This window comes from Toxotes jaculatrix, chromosome 22, assembly GCF_017976425.1.
Source record: "Toxotes jaculatrix isolate fToxJac2 chromosome 22, fToxJac2.pri, whole genome shotgun sequence".
Lineage (NCBI taxonomy): Eukaryota > Metazoa > Chordata > Actinopteri > Toxotidae > Toxotes > Toxotes jaculatrix.
The window spans coordinates 15,613,222-15,638,714 of NC_054415.1; the positions used below are offsets into that span (position 1 = coordinate 15,613,222).

At 44.4% G+C, this 25,493-nt stretch overlaps 1 protein-coding gene across 1 annotated transcript in view; it reads left to right on the forward strand.

The window, feature by feature from the left end:
- large1 (LARGE xylosyl- and glucuronyltransferase 1) overlaps window positions 1-25,493 on the forward strand; it is a 55,417-nt gene that overhangs the window by 24,585 nt on the left and 5,339 nt on the right. The window contains 12 exon segments of the mRNA XM_041030560.1: window positions 3,119-3,201; window positions 7,093-7,216; window positions 7,377-7,548; window positions 11,973-11,981; window positions 19,340-19,435; window positions 20,340-20,452; window positions 22,851-22,976; window positions 23,785-23,921; window positions 23,923-23,941; window positions 25,218-25,295; window positions 25,297-25,360; window positions 25,363-25,381. Of these exon segments, the coding sequence (XP_040886494.1) occupies window positions 3,119-3,201; window positions 7,093-7,216; window positions 7,377-7,548; window positions 11,973-11,981; window positions 19,340-19,435; window positions 20,340-20,452; window positions 22,851-22,976; window positions 23,785-23,921; window positions 23,923-23,941; window positions 25,218-25,295; window positions 25,297-25,360; window positions 25,363-25,381 (1,040 nt within the window).

Here is a 25,493-nt window from a genome sequence, read left to right on the forward strand (position 1 = left end):
ACACTGATAGTACCTCACAGCACCACAGCGCATCACCTTTTTCGCTCACTGGGAGTTTGTGTGGATGACTGAAACCGCCACAGGTTTGTCAGGTGTCTTGGCACAGAGTCGGGTAAGGACTGTAGCCTGAGCCAAGCCAGTTCAGATATTTGAGAGTTCAGTCACATATTGACATATTGGTATCCGAATGTTTAGACACGAAAAGCATGTGATCGAGACATGTACAGCTTCAGCAGGCTAATACTGGCCAAGCCATTTTATTGGGTGAGCTGTAGTAAGTACTTCAGTTTAATGATGATATTCTGTTGTCCCTATTGTCCACAAATCCCATGAAAAGACCAAAACCAACAATGAATGTCTCCTGCTAACAAGTATTGTGTGTGTGTGTGTGTATCCAAAGCCTGATGTATCTTATTCCTCTGAGCCATTGAGCTCCATTGTTTCCAAAAACTATTAAAAACACATCAGTGAGACACACTGTTGCCCTGGGTGACATGTTCCTTCATTATCATGAACGCACACACAAACACACACACTGTCCCCCTGCCAAAAATACACAAATATAATTGTGTTTTTTTTTTTTTTTTTTTTTTTTTTTATAAAGGTCTATGTTTTCGGTAGGAACCAACGGCTTAGGAGCTGAGAGTCATTTTCTTTGCTCGTTATTGTGAAAGGAACTAACAACTGTTGGTTTTGGTCTTTTCATGGGATTGGTTGACTGTAAGAAAAGTGTAGAATTAGACCAGACTCATCCTTCTCAGGTGAGATTGTATGCGAAGGTGAACTGAAGTTCCAGCTGTTGGTAAACAGTGACACTGACTTCAACATAACGCAGACTTTGTCTCTGTAAAACTGAGTCATTTCTTCTGATCAGAGGTGAGGGCCCCCTCCGCTATGAAACGCTGTGGGGAAATTGTGATGTATGATACGATGCGAGTGGAGCACAGTGGCTGTTTTCCAATTAGTAGAGAGCAGCCTATGCATTTTCCTTAAAGGGGAACTCCAGGGGAGTGGGGAGCACTATTAATGGTCCAGTGTCAGTGGAATCCTAAACTGGTTCGCTACTGTTTTATATGAGCACAAATGGCTTTGCTTGTAATTACACTCATATGATCAAGGAATAGAAGGAGGGCATGACGTGACACTTGTTTTATGAGGGAAGCACTTAAGTAAATTATTTGATTTTAAAAAAATGAAGTTAAACCAGCCAATGCAGAGTCTGAGTGTACACAGCATCTTCAGCGTCTATGTGATTTACTGAGAAGAAGAAGAGCTACCAGTGTCAGTGAGTTAGCCTGGCCACAGTCTGTTTGTAATTCAGACTAAGAATGCAGAGAGAATAACAGTAGCTTTGGAGACACACACACACACACACACACACACACACACACACACACTTTCTCCCTGGCAGGTGTGTGTGTGTGTGTGTGATTTGGAGTGTAGTGCTCTGAAAAAGCCCATGCCCTCAGATGGTTTCTTATCACCACCCTCTACTTTCCTCCCACATCGGCTGTCACTCACACGCAGTGTCTTATAGCTGCAGCCAGGCACCGTTTCAAAAAGCCAGCCGGACTGCAGGGGAAGCAGAGTTCCTTCAGGGTCAGAGGAGGAGAAATCTAGAGAGGTTGTACACCCCCCCCCCCCACCGGGAGATTACCGTAGAAACTCTTGAGAGAAGAGGGGGGGGGAAATACTGATAGAGTTTTGACATGTCAAGCTGGCATCAGGGAGAAACATCTGGGGCTAGAACTGGAGCCGTAACCCGGGGGCTGTGAGGGAGAAGCCCGTCATGATATTCATACGCTGTCTCAAATCAGCTAAAGGAAAGGGATTCATCTGCAGACGCCAATTTGAACTCACATCCAGCAGTCAGACGCGGTGAAATCCTTCTTCCCTGGAGGCACACAGATCACTCCAAAGGACCACAATGCAATGCTGTATGTTGTAGAAATGAGCAGAAACCACCAACTCTGACACACTGCCAACGCTTACAGTGTATTTACTAAAACACCAAGCTTTCATCAGGCAATTCACACATTAAATTGCAATTTGTCTGTATATAAGTCCATACAACCTTCAACATTCACCTAGAAAGAAATCAGCCAGTCCTTTAAACTGTGACGTTTAGACTATGGTTCCCCACACCATCTCACCACCACCAACACCACCACCACCACCAGCCTGGACTGTTGACACAAGGCAGGTTGGGTCCATGGATTCATGCTGTTGACTCCAAATTCTGACCCTACCATCTTCAGCCTCAGGGTTGGATGTGTTGTTCTCTTTGAGATGCTCAGCACGGTTGCAAAGAGTGGGTATCTGACCTTTCCCCTCTGACCTCTCTGATCAACAAGACTTCTGTCTGCAGAGGTGCACGTACTGTAGCAGGGTTGTTCTGAGTGCTTTGGCAGGTGTCATGCACGGTTATGTAGCACAGTGAATTAGTATAATGGTCAATACAACTTCAGTCATTTTGAGTTCACTTTCATGTGAATGGTTTCGGATCATTGCTGTAATAAAACAATGAAAGAAAGAGGTTGCAAAAAAAAAAAAAAAAAAAAAAAACATATAATAATTTTCCTTTAAACCTCTCAAATTTATTACGAATTACTATAAATAATGTCCTAAAGGGAGGATTTCATTCTGCTGTTTTCTCATTTTTTTTTAGTGAATCGACAATCGCCGGGCAGAAACGGATTGCTGACTTAAAACATTTGGCATCCTAGCTGAGCTTCACAGGGTTTCATGCTTGGGTTGAATAATGCTGAAGAATGTGTGGCTGCAAGGCAATAGATCATAAGCAGCTGACTTGATATTATTCTGGCTGATCACAGTTCTTCCCTTGATTCTTTGATGTAATTTAATGAATGTTCCACTATATGATTTGCTGTAAACACTGTCCTCTTATCTGAAAATAAGACAGCACTTTGTGATTTATATCTACAAATGATGTTTTTTTTTTTTTTTTTTTTTTTTTTTGGTAGTTTTACTCAGCAAATTCAAACCTCAATATTTTTCTACCCTGTGTCATGTACAGTGAAATTTCCACCTTTCTTAACTGCTTTTTTTTCCCCCCACAGTATATTCCCTCTAATCCTTTGTTCATTTTCCTCCACAGACCATCCACGTGGCCATCGTATGTGCGGGTTACAATGCCAGTCGAGATGTGGTGACCCTGGTTAAGTCGGTCCTGTTCCACAGGTACGGCAGTGCTCTTTTTCCTTTCTTCTTATCCTTTCTTACACCAACCCTGGCTCCCAGAAATTAGATTTATATCTAACTCATTTGCAACAGTAAGCGATACCGACAGGATTCTGTTTCCTTGTTGAAAATGTTGAGCGACAAAGTAGGGTTGGCTATATGTAACCTGTGCGCGCATCCAGTCAGTCTTATGTCGCACAGAAGACGTTATAAATAAATTTAAAGTTCATCCAAATTCCAGAAAGATGTCAATGTCCAAACGACAGAATGAGTGGTGTCTCTGATGTTCGTTTTCAGTACTTACAACTTAAACGAACAACACGTGGACGAAGCAGAACCACTCAGCGAGCCTCTTAAATGTGATAAAGAAGACTCACGTAATTTGACATGGGAGCACTTAACTGTTAAACAGTGTGAAACATCGCTCCATGTTCGGTATGTGCCATTAGTCTTATGTAAACATGAATAATGAGCGGGTTTATTATGCGTTGGAGATGGAGGATCCATTAGTAATCAGTCAGCGTGCATTCAGCATCACAGCCTCTAACAGCTCTACTTGTTAATTAGCTCCGGAGTTGCAGGTGAATTAATCATAAGTGCAATTCTAATTTCATTTTATACTGATAGAAACTTAGCTTCAGCTCCTGCTGGCAGACACACCTTCAGACTGTGTTGTTTATCTTCTTTTTCTTTTTTTTTTTTTTATGACCAGAGATCCTGAAGCAGCATAGGACCCATTTGTGTTGTTTGAATTCTGGCTGAAGTGATGTAAGATTTGTGTCAGGTTAAAAATATTTCTCTGTGGTAGAACCATGGGGAGGGAGGCAAAAAAAAAGTCTTAACTACTGTGGTGTTTATTTATAAACAGTCTAATTCTGATTATGCTTGTCAACTGTCTGGATGGTTTCAAATAAGAAGCAGATCCATGCTGGTCTCCAGGAACTCTTTGAAACCAACCGAGGCAATTTGCATTAAAAAAAAACGACACAAATATCAAGAACTTACTGCTGGAATTAGCTTAAAAGAGGCTTACAATGGCTAAACTGAACCAAATCAACCCTGTACACAAAGTGAAATACAACACACGTGTATTTCCACTCTATGTAAGCACGTGTTGTGTTATAATTAAATGAATGCATTTGGTAAAAGGACAGGAAAGTGAATTACAAATGTAACTAAATGTCCAGTCAGTAGTAGTGTCCCTCATGTGTGCTAGCTACGGTCTGTCATGGCCGTCAGACATGAAATGTTGATTAAATGTATCTGACTCACACAACTCATTTCCCAAATATCAAACCCTTGACTTTTGCTTTTGTATCCTATCAATATTTGCTATGCTCCCAGGTTCATCAGATCAACGGGTGATCATTTGGACAGAAAAGGGCTTTTGTGTCGGGGGAACAGGTCACCGATGGCGCAGCTAAAATGCCAACCCCTGCAGGCTGTGTTGAATCAGAGGGGGGGATGTTTAAATGTTGACTCACGGTTGTTTTGCAACCTGCGTGACAAATATGTGAGCCGAAAGCCCGAGCCCGAGAGGTCAGCCTGCTGAATCCTGTTGAATGACTGAAAGGGACGCGGGATGGGACGCGAGGGGGGGGGGGGGGGGGGCTGGCCGTCTGAGTGATTGTCAAACACAGTCTGAGCCTACATCAAGATGCCCTGCAGCTTTTATCAAATAGTCTCTCCAGCTGTATTTCTTCTTTATATTGTCGATTTGTAATGCAATATTGAATATGCTGTAAATTCCCTGTGAAACTAGATTTATAAGGATGCAGTATATATATTTATATATATATATATATCACTTTCATTCCATTCTTTTTAGTTTCCATACTGCCAGTTCATTTCCAGCAGTGGTACGGCGTTGTTTAGCCTGCACTGTAAATCACATGTCTGCCATCAGTTCATCTCTTGCCTCCGTAAGCAAGAGCCCCGTCCTGTGAAAGAGCTCATTGTGTGACTGATGCTGTTCCACCTGAGAGATGGCCCCCTCTTTCTGCTGTATTCAGTCAGACCGCGGGGGGGCCCCTCTCATCATTCTGATACGTCCAGCAGCAGCCGTATTTGTCCTGCGGGGATGATCCGATACCGTCCTCAGCAGAAAAAAAAAAAAAAAAAAAAATGACAGCATCAGTCGTCTCTTTAAAGGCTTTAAATGAGCTGTGTGACCTCTCGTGGTTGAACTAATGATAACTCTTCTTTTGTCAGAGCCAGAAGCTGAAGTACACAGTGGCTACGAAACCTCCTGGGGAGGAATTCAGGGGTGGATGGGGGATAGTTGGACGTGCAGAGCGTTTGATTTTCACACCACAGACCACATCTCATCTCCTACCAAAAGTCAACAGTGGTTTCTTTTAACCTTCCCTGTGTGTCCTGCCCGTGGGGGCCAGATCAGCAACCACTTCAATGACAAAACAACCTACTTTGTCCATAAGGTGTGAGGACAAAGAACACACCGTTGAGTGTGGTTATTTTGTTTTTCTTTCTTTCTCCATTAGCACACGCATTGAAATGGATGAAATGAAACCGAATCAATGGCAGCCTCCCTGTTCTGGGATCAGATTTATTGACATACAGAAATCCGCTTTATGTAATTCAGCGCTTCTTCTATTATCTGCGTTTATTCAGTCGTGATGAGCTGATGACTCAAGTGTTAGTGCGGCAGCGACTCCTGATAATGCCGCCTTATTTATGACACTTCTATTCGCCATCACCCCGTCACTCAGGATGGCATAACCCACGGCAGAGGCTCCGTTCAGTGGTGGCCTAATGTCAGCTGCTAGCGGATGCTAACTCCTCCTGTGCTTCACTCCAAATGTATTCAACCGTGAGGAGCCGTTCGTGACGTCGGTGTACTATAACAACACGAGTCTAATGAGAGACTGTTATGAGGGAAATATGCAGTACACCCTGACTTCTGATGCTGGAATCGCTAGCGGGAGGAAGCAGATGGGATCAAAGCGGCCCCCTTTACTTTACACACAGGGGAAGGAACTTCCTCTTTGCATCAAGGTGAAAGCTCAGGTTGAGGACAATCCCTCCCTCGCTCCTGTCGTAGTCAATGCGAGCACAATTAATCTGAATCGGTGGTCCACGCTGAAAGTCTTTAGTGAAACAAGTTAACAGCATTGCATTATGAAGATTAGGTGATTCGATTATCACGGGGCCCAGGGCCCCCCCCCCCGATAATCAGGATGTGCTTGTCATATTTACTTACTCATTGGCACAATCCCAAAGCATCCAGTCAAAGGGCTTGTTGCTGTGGATGTGAAGGCCCTTTGTATTTGCGGTGCCGTGGCTGACAGCTTGTATGAAAACCATGGGTTTCCGATACATTTTGACAGCTCCCAGCCTCCAGTGCTTATTGACCAAGTGCAGCTGACACATTCATTCCCGAAGTCTATTCAAGCACAAGACACCCCGGGGTGCTCACATCCTCAGTTCAGTGTCACCAGCCTCTTGACCTGATTTGAATGTCTTGAATACCTATTTTGTACACTCGTGCGTGTGTGTGTGTGTGTGTGTGTGTGTGTGCTGATGTAAGATGACGCTTCGTCCTCTCTGCATCAATAATTAACATGTATTATAAAAGTTAACTAACCGTTTTTACTTCCTTATTCTGGAGCATTCAATCGTATCACATGATCCTACAGGGGCCGATAATGTACACGTTTCAGAGCTCATACCAAAACTACAAGAGCTCTTTTCTTTTAATAAAAAAGAAGCTAAAGTTCTCAAAAATGTGAAACGTTGCCTGAAGCGATGATCTAACATAAGATGTTAGAAACAGTTTGCATTAAGGGTTTTTTAGAGCTTGACCTATATTATGGACTACGTAACAGTCTCAACCTTTGGTGTTTGTTTGTTCCTGTGTGTGTGTGTCCACAGACGGAACCCTCTACATTTCCATTTCATCACAGACTCCATTGCTCAGCAGATCCTGTCCTCTCTGTTCCATACCTGGATGGTTCCTGCCGTCAGGGTCGACTTCTACGACGCAGACGAGCTGAAAGTGAGGAACACCGACTCCTCTGCACTTTTTACTAAGTCTCACATTCTTCACTTACTGTCCTGTAGTGCTTGAGTGCTTGCTTTTAGAATTCAGTCAGTTTAACAGCAAATGATCCCAACCCTGCACTGTGTGTGTGTGTGTGTGTGTGTGTGTGTTTCAGTCTGAGGTGTCATGGATCCCTAACAAACATTACTCTGGGATCTACGGTCTGATGAAGCTGGTGCTCACCAAGACGCTGCCGTCCGACCTGCAGAGAGTCATCGTCCTGGACACAGATATCACCTTTGCCACTGATATCGCTGAACTTTGGGCTGTTTTCCACAAATTCAAAGGTAATACAGCTCCAAGTTTCTAAGTTGACTATATGTACATGCATATTTTACCAAGGATTTCACCAGTATGGCTTTTTAAAGATAGTTTTGTCACACTTCACTCACAGCTCAGGCTCCTGTGTCCTGTCTTTGTGCTACTTCACAATCTATGTCAGGGATTCACTTGTAAATGCATATACACAGCACAGTCCGAACATGTTAAGACAGTGTTGTTTCAGTTTATCACTTTCATTTGAGGAGGTAGAAGAAAGAAAAGCACTGAAACGTGATGTTTGATGATTCAAATATGGCAAATATTTCATCAACACGAGCAGCCATAAGCCCGGGCCTGCTGGAAGAACTGTCAGCCACTTGCCAGAGTTATTTTCTAGCCCTGTGAAGTTAACAAATCCTGTTTTTCAATTGGGCAAGGGATAGCTGTGCCAAGCTGAGCCGTGAGCGACCACAACTATTCAAGCTGTGGCTGGCAATGGTGCGAGTGTTTTTCCACAGCACATCTGGTTTGCCAAAGGAAAACTTTCTTGAGGGGAGGGGAGGGGAGGGGAGGGGTGGAAGGGCGGGCTGGCATCAGCGGGAACCGAGCACAGCTGTGATACGGCTGATTAGAAAACAGTGAAGTATGGAGGAGGAACGCGAAACCAGAGATTTTAATAAGAACGGAGAGCTGAGCACAGAGGGGGTTTTTAAAAAAAAAAAAAAACAGACAACGCAGGCGCATGTGTTGAGACCACAGGACAATGAATGGGACTTTGGCTTTAGTGGAGAAGACCATTACAGTTTGGGCCTGCTACCATCAGGACCTCAACACAACAGGATGCAGCAGACATGCTGCCCGATGTTAACAGAATAAAGGTCTGTTGGAGGCAGCTGTTGGTCCAGAGGTGGGCATGTGGATCTTTTTTGTAATCTCTTCTCTGCTCACACTTTCTCCAACAAAAAGGCTGATTCATCACCAGTGGAGAAAATCAGCACCATGACTCAACATGTAGGTTCGCCGTTGAATCGATATGTGATTGGGATCAGCTGGATAGAAGCAGCGTGCGAGGAGTAGCTCTCTTGTCTTGTCATGAACTGCATGTGCTGCCAAATGACACTTTAAAATAGAGGCCTGCAGCAGTTCCTGTTTGCTGTTGGACTGGTAGAGTGTGCAGAAAGGAATAGTACAGCATTTTGCGAACGACACTTATTATTTGAGGGAGAGAGAGAAGATCGATGTTGGTCTTACGTCTGTTGATCAGATACGCGAACGTTCAGTCTTTATGATCCATCTTTAAATGGCATGAGGTGCCAAGGAATGAACGAACGAATGAATCAACAAATTGAAAACATAAAAAAAAAGAGAGCTTGAGAGAGAAGATGTCTGGCTTTGCACTATGCATGCTTTCCAGGAGAGACTGTCAGCTGTTATCTCCATATTCAAACAATATCGCCTCTCATCCCCTCTCTATGACAGCCGGCTTTTCACTCTGTTGTCCAGCGTGGCTGATCAAAACCGGCCAACACGCTCAGACAACACACAACGTTCTGTTCCCGGGATAACCCCTCTGGACGTAGCCCCACCCAGCCCCATGCTGTGAGACAACGAGACAAGCATTGCTTTCAAACAGTCAGACCATGATAGCATCCTATCCTCTATCCTTAATAGAGGACAGGCGGGAGGTATGGAAGCAATAGGACACCTTCCTGTGAGTACATCCCTTGGATGTAGGGAAGAGAGGCGAGAGGAAAAGATGGAGGAAGGCATATAGGCAGGAGGAGGGAAGGAGGCGTGGGTGAGTCACCTTAAAGATTTATGGGTAGTGCTAGTCCTATAGAGCCGCAACCGCCAGCAGGAGTTTTGGAATCAATCTTAATTAACAGTTGACTCCAATGTAGCACCTCTGCCACCCGCTCCTTTTGCTGTTCGGCCCGGATGAACTGTCCATCCCCATTATGTTTAAGGCGTTGCAACAATCCACTAAGACACACTCAATAAATGTTCCACCGGCTTTAGCTTTCTTCACATTACCAGCGGATGCGCAAGCTTATAAAGACAGTTAAGAGAAGTGATACAGCGCCACGGTTCAATCAGAGCACTTCCTCTTTTATTTGGTCATCACGTTTATAAGCCTCATATATATACGCCTTCAGTATATGAGGGATGATAAAAGGAGGCTTTTATTAATACATGTCATCAAGGAGTTTACATAAAGTGACTGCAGAGGGTGAGGCAGGTTTTAAAAAGTTATCTGAGACTGGGTTTTTTAGTGTTAGACCATTCTTAGGTTCGTCTAATGGAAGTTAGACAGTTTCACCAAAATAAAGTCTGACTTATTTCAGGCCTAAAAAAAAAAAAAGTTGCTAACTCTAAACTAAGAGCCACGTTCCCACGGTAACAGCCTGTGACGACATCTGGCAGTTGTGGTTGCTTGGTCAGCCGTGTTGTTATAGGTTGAAAAAGAGATAGGTCTTCATTTACCCAGACGTCACGGCGAATGAATCCCCCCTAAAACAGCTTTGTGAAACAGATGAAATTAGACATGTTATCTGAATTTTAACCGGTTTGGTTTGATCTCAGCTCTAATCAGAGTCTCGTCTCCCAAGACGAGCAGCTTGTCTTGATTTCTCCCGCTTCAGGTAACAGTGCCCGCCCGGTGCGGCAAAAATAAATCTTATATCAACACCTCAGTCTTAATCAGTGTGCCGTTGCCATGGAGATGGCTCGGTTGCGATGATAACAACAACAGGTCACAGGTGTTGTCTCTGTTCAAAGATAGTCTCTGGTGCCAGGTGTGAATGTCCTCCTTGATCTCTCTCCAGTCATCCAGTAAGTCCCGGTCCATGACCTTGGACCTCTTCCCAGTGGACACTGTCAGCAGTTTTGGTGTGGTGTTCACTGACAGCTCATCTTTGTCATTGTTTCTGGTTCATTCATTCAGTCTCATGTCCCCGGTCCTTGTTGTTTCACTGATGTAGCGTTCCTCTGCAGCGGTCCATCCTCTCTCAGGACTGGTCCTGTCTTTACGGTGGGAGGCTTATTGAGTTTGAGTCTTTTTCTTTTCATAGTGCAGTTAAATTACTTTCAGTTTTTCAAACTGTGTCAAACTTTATTGCCATTTGCACATTGTAATTCTTATGCGATTCTTCAGTCAGGTTGAGTGAGTGTGACAGGTGGGTTTAGGATACATTACAACCAGCCTGAACATCCTTAGCTTATCGTCTTATTACTGTTGCTGAGTCTGTGTGTGTGTGCTGATGTTCCCTGGTCTGTGGTGTCCTCCGTCTGAACAGAGAGCATCCTGGGTGATGAGCTTTGTTTCTGCAACAGTGAGGAGAGTCTGGATTTAGGAAGGAGGACGAGGAGCTACTTTGTGGGTTTTAACGTCATCTGTATTCCCCTGCATGCTTTTGGTTGATGTTATTTTCAAGATGTTATAAACGCGGCCCTACAGAACTCTGCAAGAAGAGCATGTTTGTCCAATCCAGTGTAATCGTTGGCGGAATGGGGCCCCATACTTCACAGCCCGCTTTGGTCACATTGCCCAATTAATTGCTACGTCTATTTTATGGATTATTCTTCCTGCTGGCCTGCAGGCCTTGTCTTTCAGCGTCTCTCCTGTGTTCTCTATATGAGCCCGGCAGCTTTCAGGAAGGTGAAACATTGAACGCGTGCCACTTTTCTTCCCTCGCCGCCGATTGTTATGTTCTTGCTGATGGGCTCCGAGGGGGCGGGGAGGGGGGCCGGCCCGCTCGAAGATGGTGACACATACCATTTATCCATCCGTTGTCAGATATCACTTGTTCCTGCCTGGAATTTATTAAGAGTTAACCCTCCAATTCTAATCAGCAGATATTCCGGGGGTTAGGTGTGGAACCCCCGGGGGAAATTAGCGCTCCGCTCAAGACCTCATATTTCATTTCAGCCTCATTCCTATAGACCGTGGCCTCCAGAGAGTACAATCCATGACCTTAGCCACTTTGACAAATTCAAGGCCTGTGAGGGTGTGTACCAAGGGGGGGGGGGAGCAGACAGGTTGAGGTCAGGTGTAGAGGTAGGGAGGAGATTGAACAGACCGTTGTAATGCATTTGAACTCATTCATTCTTAAACGTCTCTCTCTGGGGCTGTGTAGAGAGCCCAGGTCCATTTCTCTTCACCGGGCCTTTTTCTACAAAACCATGTGTCTAAGAAGAAGTCTTCACTTGCATTGCGAGTTGTAGAATACACAGTGATGTAAGGTGGACTGCCGAGTCCTGACCTTAGAGAGCTGGCTCTCTTGTGTTGTGCTTGTGGAGCAGTTGTTTTATTTTCCCCAGTGTACCGTCTCTGCGTTTCCTCACTACACTGAACTGTGGACACCACATTGCTCTTTGCTCATGCCTGGGTTTTGTCCTTAGGATGGATGAGCCTCTGCCCTCAGAGTGTGACAGGGCTTGAAGAGCACAGGGATGCAGTGTTTGTTGAATATCCTCTCCAGTTTTTTTTTTTTTTTTCAGATACTCCTGCACTGTTGTTCCGTTTCTTGTTATGGTATTGTTATTCCGTTCTAGGCCCGATGGTGTAGGGTTCTGATAACCCCCCAGCGTGTGTGCTCCAGCGGGTGGTGAGAATCAAAGAATGAAATATTGATTTGTGTGTATGGGTTTTCTGTATTCTTCAATGTTGAGGCTTCAGTCATCTTCAGTGTGCACCGCTCAGTCCAAGAAAGCCAGCACTATTTCCTCTGACGTCCTCCTGAGTGAACTCGATGTAGGTGTCCACTTCACAGAGCACCTCGATGGAGTGGACAGCAGCATCACGTTCACTCAGGATGTGCCCACAAGGACAGAGGGGAAGGAGAAACACTTAAAATGTGTGGTTACCCAAACTGGACCTTGGTGACCACTTGTCAGCCACTTACAATGCTCTCTTGAGACCCCTCCACAGGCAGCTTAGCAGTCTTTCACACCATGACTCATGTGACCCCCCCCCCCCCCCCCCCAATGACTCATATGACAGCCAGGTGGGTCAACAACTCATGTGGCCTCGATGACTCTCAAGGTGCTAGTGACCCCACAAGAGGTTAAATACCTGGATTCCCTAGCAGTCAGTTAGAACTGAAGAAGCCTTTCGGATGAATGTGAACCTCAAACAAGTCCATTTGTCTTTGTATGGCTCTTAGAAATGTCCTGACCTGGTGACTGAGAACCTTCACAGACAGAGACTTTGTAGTATGAAGAGCAACTTTTTTTTTTGTGATGGAAAGTTTGGAACTTGGAGAGGAAGCGATGAAAGCAAAGCAACGAGAAAACAAACTTCAGTTGAAAAAGAGACTCACACATCAAAGTGAGGGCCAAAAGCCAATTCATTCTGGTCTGCTTTTATGTTGGGATCTGACGAAATTGATGAATTACTCCTTAACATTTCACTTTCCTGAAATGCAATTTCACAAGAGAACTTAATTTGTTGGAATCATTCTGTTCCCGGGGAGTTGTGTAGGGTCAGGATTCTACAATTTTGTCTCTTCTCCAGTTAATAAATCTTCGAGTTTGAGTTGGCAACTAAAAACCCTCTTCTTCTCAGCGCCCAGCAATGAAAAGACTAAAATCACACAGAGCTTCTGTCTGTCGGTGGGTAAGCGCTACATCTACCGGGGGTTTGTTGGAAGAGCAGTACATAGATAAGATATCTTACTATATAAAAGTTTTTAATCCTATAAAATTTAGTGATCACATTCATGCTCCTCAGAGGTTGAACCCTTGGTTGCTGGGACCAAAGACAGCTCTCAGGCCAGTCTCCAGCTAATTCTGTGTAGGTTTATGGAAACAGAGAGAGTTGTAAGTACCCTCATCAGAGCCACAGGCACATTTCTTTTTTTCTTTACTCACATTTTACTCTCTGCTCAGACAGACAAGGTAGATTAACCATGAGCCAGTATAAATGGAGGTCAGAGACCACTAAAGACTGTTGACACTAGAAAGACTAAGGTACCATTAAGTTACAGCAGTGTAGAAATATCTCAGCTTCCACAGCTTTTCCCGAGACCTAGATTCGGCACAAGCCTGCACATACATTTCTCCAGTCAGTGCACGTTGGCCGATTTCTCAGGCCCCTGGTCACCGTTTTTTTTTTTTTTTTTTTTAAACGGAAAAGCACATGAGCAGCAAAGATAGGAGAGAGTACCAAGGGGAAAGAAATGGGGAAACTGTGTGATTGTGCAGGTGATTGATGATGGAAGGCTTTGCACATGAAAGTTAGCTCTGCAGATTGTCTCCAGAGCATCGGACTCTCCAGAGTCTTAAAAAAAAAGTATCGAATAATGAAGAATTTGTCCTCAGCTTTCTCCCCAAGAACCTGAAGTCTTCAGCTGGTTATTAAAAACGAGCCACGCACCTTTTAGATTTTATCCAGATTCGCTTCCTAAATTGACCAAATCCACAGGGAGCATCTGCAGAGCAATGAGCGTTGCTCTGTTTCTGTTATTATGTTTCTTTGAACATTTGCAAAAATGACGATGATGAAGGTGAACAGAAGATTAATGCAGGAAACCCAATCACACCCGTTCTGCTCCTGCAGTTAATATGCAAAACGGCATCCGCCCTAATAACGTTAACGGGTCACCATGACAACGCCCTTCACTACATTATGACATCACGCTTTCCCACCCCCCCTGCCACCCACCATCTGTAATCAACAGAACTAATGGCAGATGATGCTTTGGCAGTGTGACCTACCAGCTACCTGTCCTTGAATTAGGAACACTTAAGTGTATTAGAGCTTTCTGAGAGCAGGAGAGCATCATTTCACTCTTATTCAGCAGTTCAGCCCTTCGTGTGACAGAAATGCTTTTTAGCTGATCACTTGGGAAAAGGGGGGCGTTCAAGGACTCTGGGACAGAGAGAGCGACGAGTTCGTACTGCCGGCTCACGAACTCGCCTCTTATTTTACCTGTTGCTCTTTTCCAAGCTCTTGTGTGATGTCTCTGGAAGTTAAGAAACAGAAATTATTTTTTTTTTAAATTGAATTGCATTTATTTGCTTTAGTTTCAGATTTAAATTTGTGACAGCCTGGGAGACGGTTCAACATCGTCTGTCACACTGGCTGCTGCTTAGTGTCTCTCAGTTAAACACACACACTGGATATTAAATGCTGTAAAGTATGGAGCTGTAAAGGAAGCACGGACTGCACTAAATACACTGTAGATACTTCAGCCCAGTGTCCCTAGGAATTATCTTCGTATTTGCCAAATCTGCAGTGCTGGATATGGATCCGGTGATCATGTTCAGAGCCAGTGCAGGTAAACTTGTGTTGTCTCCTTATTGTTGTGTAGTGTGTAGAGAGAGGAAATGGGGGGAAAAAAAAAATCATTGGCATTGGATGGTAAACAGTAGTGTCGTTGAACAAAGCCTGGGCTTCTCCTGAATTGTCCCGTATCGATCAAGAGTTTCTAACTGTCAGAAACTCTTGTTTCTGACGGTTAGCTTCCTAATGCTGACTAAAAGATACACTTCTATAAACTGGCAACCCGCATTAAGGATGCAAACAACTCAGAAGGCAACGCACAGTCGTCTCTATGTCTCAAATATAATACAATCCCAACTTTTTCAGACATGATTTCCAGAAAAAAAGGATCATCTTATATTTGGGTTAAGGTATACACAGCAAATAACCCTATGTAAAATAATTGATGTTAACTGCAGTGGACTGTGTTCCGCTGTTATTCATTATCAGACCAAACTGCTCACTAATATCTAAATGACTGGGTTTTTAATTACAGTTTACTTGGAATCATGGATTGCATGGATTGAAACAACAACACGATATCATCATATCATCACCAGTCATAGTACTGGACTGTGTCAGCAACTTACAACAAAGTTGTTCCATAATGATAATAATGTAATAATGATTGTGTTGTTAAATAATGCTCCATGTGAGTTGCAGTGGGAGGAACAACATGGTGGAGTGAACAGTGCTTGTGTGGGACCTGCTGACCCTGGCATTCATCTTTACTTGTATCAGCACCACTGACTCAGCAGTAAAAAAAAAAAAAATATTCCCACTGATCTCCTGGTACCTTTCCACAGTTAATTTAAGACCCCCCCCCCCCCCCCCCCCCCCCCCTCCTCCATCAGCTTCCTGCATGCTGGGAAATAGATTGTGGATGGCCTTAGGTTTGCTGCGTGACGACTTTGCATAGTGGGACATTCATACATACTATTATGTCCAACTCTGTAATACCTTCTACGCAGACTGCATTTGCTAAACAGCAGGTATTGGCTGTAATCCTTCAGGGGCTCACAGACCAAACAGCCAGTCAGTAAATTACAGGATCAATAGCAACTAAATGGCATAATGTGAATGAATCTGTTCTGAAGATTAAAACAGCTGATCCGGTTGGATGTAGCTGACGGCGTTGAATAAGGAGAACAGCGCGAAGAATCACTGAGTTCTGATGAAACGTTTTCTACCGATATTATTCCAGAGCAGAACATTTCCTTTTTTTTGTTGAAACAGAGTGGAGCTGTATTGATTTAGTTTCCTCTTTCTTGCCTGTCATGGCCCTCTGACTTGGAAACGGACTATATGACTGTTTGTGAGGAACCGGAGGCGGTTAAAGGCTTCACGGTCAGTGGCACATCAGTTTTCCTCATTGTGAGTGCTTGGACTTAGTCACAGACTTTTGTAAGGCAGACAGGCCTGTTAAAGTAAAGGTGTTAACACTTTGCGGTCACATAAAAGCAACAACACATTGTTTTGTTGCAAAAATGTTTTTTCTCTAGAGCTGGTGGAGACCAACACCAGAGCTAAAAGCAGGTCATGTGATCATGTTTGGTTAAAGCTACATAATTGTAGCATTGTTGTGTTAGTCTAATGCTAGGATCAGTTTCTATCATCATTTTTTTTTCAAATGCTGTATGAACAGCAGCAAGTGTCAGCACAGCTTTCAAGTGGCGCGGCAGCAAAAGAGTGAATAACGCGAGAAGAGTATGTCCTGTCATCTACATTACCCACAATCCAACTCCTGCAGAGGTTTGGTGAGCTCACTTATTTCTAACTCCACACCCCCAGGTTTTTTTTTTTTTTTCTTTCCCCAATTTCAGACTTAAAAAGACCAAACTGACACCGACTCAGATGATATTAAAGACATTTACGGACAGCTGATGTAAAATCAGTGGAGTTCCTTTTTCAGTTCTATCAGCAGTACTAACTAACTGTACTGTAGAGCCGCGGCCTTATTTGGATGGGAAGATGGTCAGTAGGAAATCCCCCACACATTAAACAGCTCCTGCTTCAACTTTGACCCACTCTACTTGCTGTAGTTGTGCGCACAGTGTTATTGAGGTGCACTCACTTTCAGTTTGCCCTTCAGATAAAGTGCTTTCGACAGTCTGGATAAACTGCTGGGTTGTTTCCAAGCTGTCAGAGCTGACTTTGCTGTTGCAGTGTTGCCGCGTTCCCACATCTCAGCAATTACCACTCTTAGCACAATGTTATCATAACTCATGCAACCAAAGCTGAGATTAAGTTAACCAGATTTTTTTTTTAAACCTGGGTTCATATACCTCTTTGGCCCACCTAAGTAAAGTCTATGTGTGGGGACACGCGGGTGAGATCCTGAATAAATATTGCTGGAGTTAAATGCAATGACAATATGCTTTTTCATTGAATTCCAACGCAATTAAAATGTCATTAACTATAATTAATCACACAGGGTTATTACTTCATTGCAATAAAAGATGATTAACCTTTATAAAGATGTGAAGTAGAATACAGACAGAGGGGGATCTGCGGCAGAGTGTGATCCCGCCGCTGCTGACAAGTGAGATCAAGCTAACAGACGCACGTTTCTGATGAGGCCAAACAAACGTGGGATCACCTGTGAAGCCTGTCCCAGTTAAAGGAGCAGCGTTTTTGTTTTGGAGCTCTAATTGTCCTGCTCCTCCGTCGTCGTCGGCACATCTCTGGTCTTTGTTTTTTGCAGCCCTTTCTAAAGGCTGCCTGCTCCAATAAGCTCTCATTAATCTTCCTTACAGCCTTCATTAAAGCTGCCACCGCTACACCCATGCCCCGCTCACCACGTTCCTATCTCCTCCCTAATGCCCCATCTCCTCGACCTTTATCTCTGCCCAGCGTGCCTTCTACAATCTGTCACCCTGAAACCCACGTACGTCCCTCCCCTCTCATCCCTTCATCCCTTCATCATCATCATCATCTTCTCTCCTCTTCATTTCACTCTGCCCCACCTCTCCTCTTTTATACCTATTGTCTAGGGGCTCAGAAAACTTTAAATTCATATGAGCTGGGTATTGAATTCAATTTGCAGCTTCTCCCATGAAGCGGCACGTGTGTGCGATTTGTGAGGTGTTCTCTCCTGGTTTGTCGTAAAAGCCCACTTTATGTGGGGATTATGTTTTTCAGCCGGGGGTTCTGTGGTGAACAAGTTAACCCTGAAGTGTCCGCCGCTGATCCGCCTCCCTCCTCCCTCCTCCATTTCTGTCCTCTCACTATTCAAAAACAGCCAGTTATCTGAGTTACTACTCAGGACTCAGTTATCTTCTTATCTCCAGGTAAAACCAGCAGCAACAAATACTGTTTTTATTGAGCTTATCATTTATTTTTAAAGCTGCCACCTTAACATTTAAACACCTTAAATTATACGGTGACCTTTATTTACCTCAACTGCAGAGAGAACCATTCCTTTAATAGAGGCTTAATTAAGTTTATTTGATTACACTTTAGCCTGTATCCTCCATGTTTTCTAATCTGCTCCAGCTTTAATCTGCTGTCACTGCTGTTTGCTATTGATGCAAACTCAGAGCTTCCTCTCACGTCCAGCTAATGTCTCCATAAATGCAGGATAATGTCCGTTTTATAGTTCCTGAAAGACTTTTACAGTGAAGCCGTGTTTTTCAGTCGTCCATCTCAGGCGTCTGACGGCACAGATACGCTCCTATTTTAATCACTCCAGCTGTCTACACAGGGTGTGAAATGGCTCTCGTTTTACTCACGCTATACGCCCGTAAATGCAGCCTGAAGTGCTTTTTTTTTTTTCCTTAAACCCAAGTTTATTTCTCTGTGTTTTACGGTTGCAACTGCAGTGATTGGTGTGTTTTTTTTTTTTTTTCGGGCTCTGATCTACAGCTCAATATCAAGAGCACCGAGCGCCTCCTGTGCGGACACACACACACACACACACACACACAGGGAGAGCCGGAGCTGCTCCTGCTGCTCTGCTAATGTGTATAGACACGGCGTTAATGTGAATCGTCTGCATGAAGTGTTGAATGTCAAAGAGAGCAGCTTAAAAGGGACGCCAGAAACAAAACAACAAGTAGAGGTGAATGTAAAGAATAGAGGTGGAATGAAGTGAAGAAGTGAAGACAAACATTAAAAAATGGATAAAAATCAAGATCAAGATAAAGAAAAAACGAACTTATAAGTGCTCTCTGCTGGAAAACCAATTAAATGCAGACACTGATTTAATAATAATAATAATAATATATACATTTATATTGGCTGATACTGTGTATCAGTATGCCCTGTTGTGCTGATGGAATAAATGCTGTGAAAATGAGTTTACCATATAATCCACTTACTCCAGGTTATTCCAGCCCCCTCAGTGTTTTTGAACTGGCCTTACTTGCACACGGTGGACATGCCCTTAGCTGTTCTTTCCTACTTTCTGAATCTTTATTTGAATGCCACCTTTTATTTGTTGAGTTCACCATACTGTATGTCAGCTGTTTCTCCCGATGGTAACATTTGTGTACCGATGTACAGGATGTGAAAAAGCATTAACGATGCGGCGTTTACTTATTTCAGGTCAGCAGGTTCTGGTCTGGTGGAGAACCAGAGTGACTGGTACCTGGGGAACCTGTGGAAGAACCATCGACCCTGGCCGGCTCTGGGCAGAGGCTTCAACACCGGTAAGTACATGGTGACACCATGCCTGAACACTGGATGACCATCATGTGGGGACATTCGGTGGACGTCCGCGATAGTAAATCTTTTGGAAAACAAACAGCTTCCTCTGTGTGATCACCCATCAGGAGTTAGACAGCTCACATACCGCTTCATCTCCTACCAGCACAAAATAGTAAAGTACATTGACTGTTTAGCACTAAGAGCTTTTCTGTGTGATCAGCGGGACGCTGTACTGTGCTGTAAAGGTTCGGCGATCTGCTCTTAAACTTCTCACCGTATCTCAGTGAAACAGAAAGAAAAAAAAAAACCAAAACCTCAGTTTCAGTTGCGGCGGGTCGGCTCTGTGGCAGTGGCCGTGGCAACAGATGGGGGGGGGGGGCACAGCGGGGGTGTGAAAGACGGCTCGTTTGCTCCGATCCAAAAAAAAAAAAAAAAAAAAAAAAGATTCACCATGTGTCTCCCTCTGAACGTTGGCTGTTTGATTTTGATTTGTAGCAACCGGGAAGATTTTCTTTTATTAGCCAGAGAACTGAGAGGAACAAGTTTGTGTTTTGGATTTTTTTTTTTTTTTTTTTTCTCCTCCTCCTGTTTGTCGGGAGCGAAACGTAGCAGAGAAATAAAGCACATGAGCTTCTAAGAATAATTTGTGTTTCCAGGAGGATTTTAACATGTTTTCTCCATCCAGTTCCAGTCTGTCTTTAAAGATTAAAGTCTACGGCTTTATCTCAGAAAACACAAGCCTCTGATTCAGAGGCTCATGATGGGACTTTATCACCTTTACCAGGCAGCAAGATACTAATCTCTCTGTTTCTTAAGCTACCATATCTCTGCCTGCATGCGTGTGTGTGTGTGTGTGTGTGTGTGTTTCTGTGTGTGTATGTGTGTGTGTGTGTGTATGCTTTCCAGGGGTGATTTTGCTTCTCCTGGATCGGCTACGGAAACTCAGGTGGGAGCAGATGTGGAGGTTGACTGCAGAGAGAGAACTAATGAGCATGCTGTCCACCTCGCTGGCAGACCAGGTAAACATGCAATCCGCATCCTCCTCCCAACCTCCCCCATGCAAATTCAGCACCCTAGGCTCGGATAACCTGCGGTTTTCTTTGAGCTTCTGATGTGATGAATCACCCTGAAACACAAAGACAGACACTTGGTACAGTCCGACTGGGCCACTCCCTGTATTTAGCAGCTCTAACAAGCTGCAGTGTAACTGTTACAGAAGTTGAATATGTGCACTGCAAATAGAAACGAGTGTACTGCCAAGCCTACTAAATACGCTAAAAGGGTGATGATATGAAACAAAAACATGTCGTCATTTCCGTTTTCCTGATTTTCACGAGGTCAAAAGGTCAACGGGAACTGAAGGAGGAGAGAATGAACCGTTGTGAGTGTAAATCGCAAAGAAAAGTAAAGAAGTGAAGTGTGAGAGCAGGAGAGGTCCAGACATTTCAGTCAGCTGTGTGGCCCGCAGGGTCGTCACACGTTAGCAGAGTTTGAGAGAGAAGTTTAAAACCCCCCCCCCCCCCCCCCCCGCCTTCACACTTCAGCACACCTGGACAATCACTGTGTGATGAGACCTTTTTCAGCTCAGACCATTTTTCGTTTTTCAGCCCTCACGATCTGTCGCTGCCTGCAGTCTGACTTGAACTCGATACAGTGAAACTGAAATATTCAGTCTTCAGTATGTTCAGCTGAAAAAAGCCAAACAGGGGTATATCTTTACCTCTGATTTCATACATCTGTCCTCAAAGTCATAAATATCTTACCCTGTGCAATTATTCCTAACATAGGAAGGGCATACACCGAGACCTTGGCGAAGGGTCTCTCTATTATCTCGGAGCTATTTAGAGCTCATCTAGATGAGAGGTACGTTTATGAGATTTTAATTAAACCTTCATTAAGTAAAGTCCCGCAAGGTATGCAGTTTGGAAAATGAGCGGGGCTTCGGAAATCGTTTCAACGTTCCATCTGCCTTCTGCTGTACGAGCTCCTCCGATGGACTGTCAGCCCTCTTTATCGCAGCATTCATTAGGTGGCTATAGAGGTTTTTATGTTTCCCATTAGGAAGCTGGAATCTGTCAGTGAGACTATTGTCTTGTGAACCCTCAAAGTCAAAAAAAAAAAAAAAAAAAAAAAAGAAAGTCTCTCCAGTGTGACCTAAGGACGTTTCCTCAAAGCTATTTGAAGTATTCAGCTTTACGGGTGTGATCGCACATAAATTAAGAATTAATGCCTGAACGTCTGGAGACGTAGAAAACGCTTAATAAGACAGGACAGGCACTAACATCTGGAGAGAACAGTTTACAGTAGAGTATGGGTACAAACTCATACTCTGCAGCCGAACCCATTGAATTATATTTTAAATTCTAGTGGAGATCCTAAAGTTTACAAAGACAAATCTGTCTGGTTGAATTTTTGGGGAATTGCATCTAAACGGATAAGTAAGAGATGTGGAATATTTTAAGATAATCTTTAAAGTTTGTCTTTTCCCCTTCTCCTTCCATATGTGGAATTAATGGTACCATAAATTTAAAAAAAAAGCATTGTGTGTATGCGCAGTCGTAGCCAAGATACAAAAATAAGACTCAAGTTGTTATAAATCAAGACACAAAAATAAAAAAAACGACAAAAAGGTGAGAAATTAGCACATAGACACAAACAACTGCAAAGAGACAAACAGTGACCACAAAGAGACATAAAAATAACAAAAAAAAACAACAATAAAAAGATATAAAAAGGTCCACAAAGTGACATCAAACAACCACAAAAAGACACAAAATCACAGCAAAGACATAAAACGACCACAAAGACACAGAAGATAACCACAAAGAGACGCAACATGAGCACAGACGTACTAAAAATGCCCACAAAAGGACTCAAAAACACCATAATGAGACACAAAACACTGACAAATGAAGTACGGTCACCATGGTAACAGGTGTTCTCATCTGTTGCGAGGTCAGGGGAACAGACGCGGTTTACTTGTTCACACACACACACAACGTCCATGTCACTCTGCTCTGAGGGAATACAGCAGCCCGACTCTGCTCAGCGAAATCACGTTATCATCAGAAACTCTGAACCAGCTCCTCTCTGTTGTTCCTGCTCATCAAGCTTTTTTAGCTCAGATACCTGTGTGCTACACTGCACCGCGGCAAAATCATTCATTCGCTCACCTGTTCACCAAATTGACTGTTCAGTGTCTGGGTTTAGCCTGAGCGGAGACGCTAACACGGCAGATAACGTGGGGATTTTTCTTCAGTCAAAGCTCCGTGCAGAAAAGCAGGAGGAGACTGAATACGGCTTCAGGTGGACATCAAATGAACTGGTCCGATTAAACAGTGAGGTGCAGGTCTGCAGGTGATGAAACCATAAGGCTCAGTGTGTGTTCTGTGTCTGTGTCTGTGTGTGTGTGTGCAGGACATCTTCAACGCTGTGATCAAACAGAACCCGTTCCTGGTTCACCAGCTGCCGTGCTTCTGGAACGTCCAGCTGTCCGATCACACTCGCTCCGAGAAGTGCTACAAAGACGTTTCGGACCTCAAGGATGAGGACCCCGCTGTCCCCCCCCCTCCCCCCGCTCTGCACCCACTCAGTCACTTCAGACGCACAAGACCTGACCCGCATTCATCAAGAGTCCTCAAGCCGGTCGCACACTCAGCGACGCACATTTGCCACATGTTGTGGGATTTTGTTCACCTTGAAAGACGGCCCGTGTTTTTCCAGGCTTCAGGAGAAGCGAGGAGCCGTCCGAGCCTGTCGGTACTTCTCAGCAGGTGGACAATGAGACAGTGTGTATACATACAACATATGTGAGGACATGCAAGATTGTAGAAGCTCAAAGATATTGTTGCATACAGCTCTTTTCCCCCCCCCCCCGACGAGTTAAGGCCCCTAAAGGAGCAGTGATCCGGCTCCCTGACAGGCAGCCATCTGTACAGGTCTCATTTGGCCTTTTTTCACCTCAGAGCTCCAAATCCAATGACGTCCAGTAATGCCTAGATGGGTTTTGTCGGTGAGTCATAGCTCACTTGAAATTCAATGCTACAAACATGAATTAGGACGCAAATGAATGTGAAAAATTGCTGACCCAATGTTAAACTGTAATAATTCATAAGGGTTGTTGTAACCCGTGACGTCCGACTGTCCAATCAAGAAGACTAAAGTGTCTCAGTGTCCTAGATATGCTTATTATAAACTGTTCTTACTGGGATTTGCTATTCAGAGAGAAGAGACGAACTGTGACCTTGTCCTCATTGCAGATTGGTGTAATATGCTGGTGAGGGAATGAAATGGTTAAACAACCTGTTAACCTCTTCCACCGCTCTGCTTTCTGTGTGGCTCCTCTGAACAGGTGATCCACTGGAACTCTCCCAAGAAGCTGCGGGTGAAGAACAAGCACGTGGAGTTCTTTCGGAACCTCTATCTAACCTTCCTGGAGTACGACGGCAACCTGCTGCGGCGAGAGCTGTTTGGGGCTGTCCCAGCGAGGCGACCACAACAGCGAGAACGTAGGTGGAACCGCCTCTGTGTTTTCTGGTTGTGGTATCTATTTTGACAGGGGAACCCTCCGCTGTGTCACCTGTGTGTGTGATTGCTTGTTTAGGTTTCCAATAGAGCTAAAAAAAAAGCCGGTGACAGAACAGCTGGTTCTGAGGACAGTAACAGTCCCCACCACTGTCTGTCAGTCAGTGTCAGAGTGGACCGAAACAGATGGACTCTTCAGTAGCTCCTATGCACCGCTGACATGGTGTAAATTCTTGGTGACGATCAAATGCGTCCACATCCGGGAGGATGTTGACACACAGTTCTTTGTAGCAGCTGAGTGCAAACGCTGTGAATGTCTTTGAACAGAGAGCGTCCAAAAGCGTGCAGTGTTACTGTCACTTATAGAGTTTATCACTGCTGGGGCCACAAAGACACATAAAAGACAGAATTCATAGAGAGAGAGAGAGATCGGGGAGGGGGAGAGTATAAAGCAGCAGGCTCTTTGAAACGCCGCTTCCAGTGCATCCATTCAGAACAGGTACAAACACGTCTAACTTCAGAGGTGCTGTTTAGCATACAGCGTAGCCTCTGTTGGTGCTTCATTATTCTTTCACACCTCCTCAGCTTCTAGCCTGCCGAAGGTCACCACGGCCAGGAGCTGGGTTTGTTCAGGACCAGCCTCTGTGGTCTGTGGAGTCATTTAAGTGTCAGCTTCTGTGGTCAGTTAATCACATTATAATTTCCATCATGGTGTGCCAGACCTTTCTTTTTTTTTTTTTTTTTTTTTTTTTCCCAGTCAATTCTAATGTGTCCTTAACTCAGGAAATAGTTTGCTCACTCAATTTTTCAGAGTTTGAGCAGCGATTTAAAATCCCATTAAAGTGATGATTAGACTAATGAAGTCACTGAGGGATTGGCTCCAGCAGCAGCAGCAGCACACACTGCAGGCCGGGGCTCCTTGAGGGGGGCCACGGGTGCCACTGCAAAGCCCCGGTTACTCACTGCAGCTCCACTAATCACGCTGTTCAAAAGCCACACACCACCAAGTCCTCCGCTGACGGCCCTTCAACCGCAGCACAGCTTAGGTTTCCAATAGAGCTAAAAAAAAAAAAAAAAAAATGTACAGCTGAGATGATGAGGGGGGGGGGGCATAAGACAATCCAAATGCCTCGTGTTTGTCCATTGAAGTTCTGTATCAGTCCGTCCCCCAGTGAAGGCAGCTTGCTTGCTTTGGGGCAGAGTGAGACACTCCGCAGCCCGACGATTCAATACTTACGTAGACGACTGCTCTGTCCGCAGCTCCAGAAGACTCTGTCGGAGCTGGACGAGGACGACCCTTGCTACGAGTTTCGCCGAGAGCGATTCACCGTCCACCGAAACGCACCTCTACTTCCTCCACTACGAGTACGAACCCAGCTCTGACAACACGGACGTCACCCTGGTCGCCAGCTGTCTATGGACAGGTACTGTTCTACACCTGCGGGGGGGGCAGCAATGATACTCACACTTCTCATGTGCATAGGCGTGGAAGTGGGCGGAGCTCTGCACATCCTGTAGAAAGGGTTTCTGTTGCTC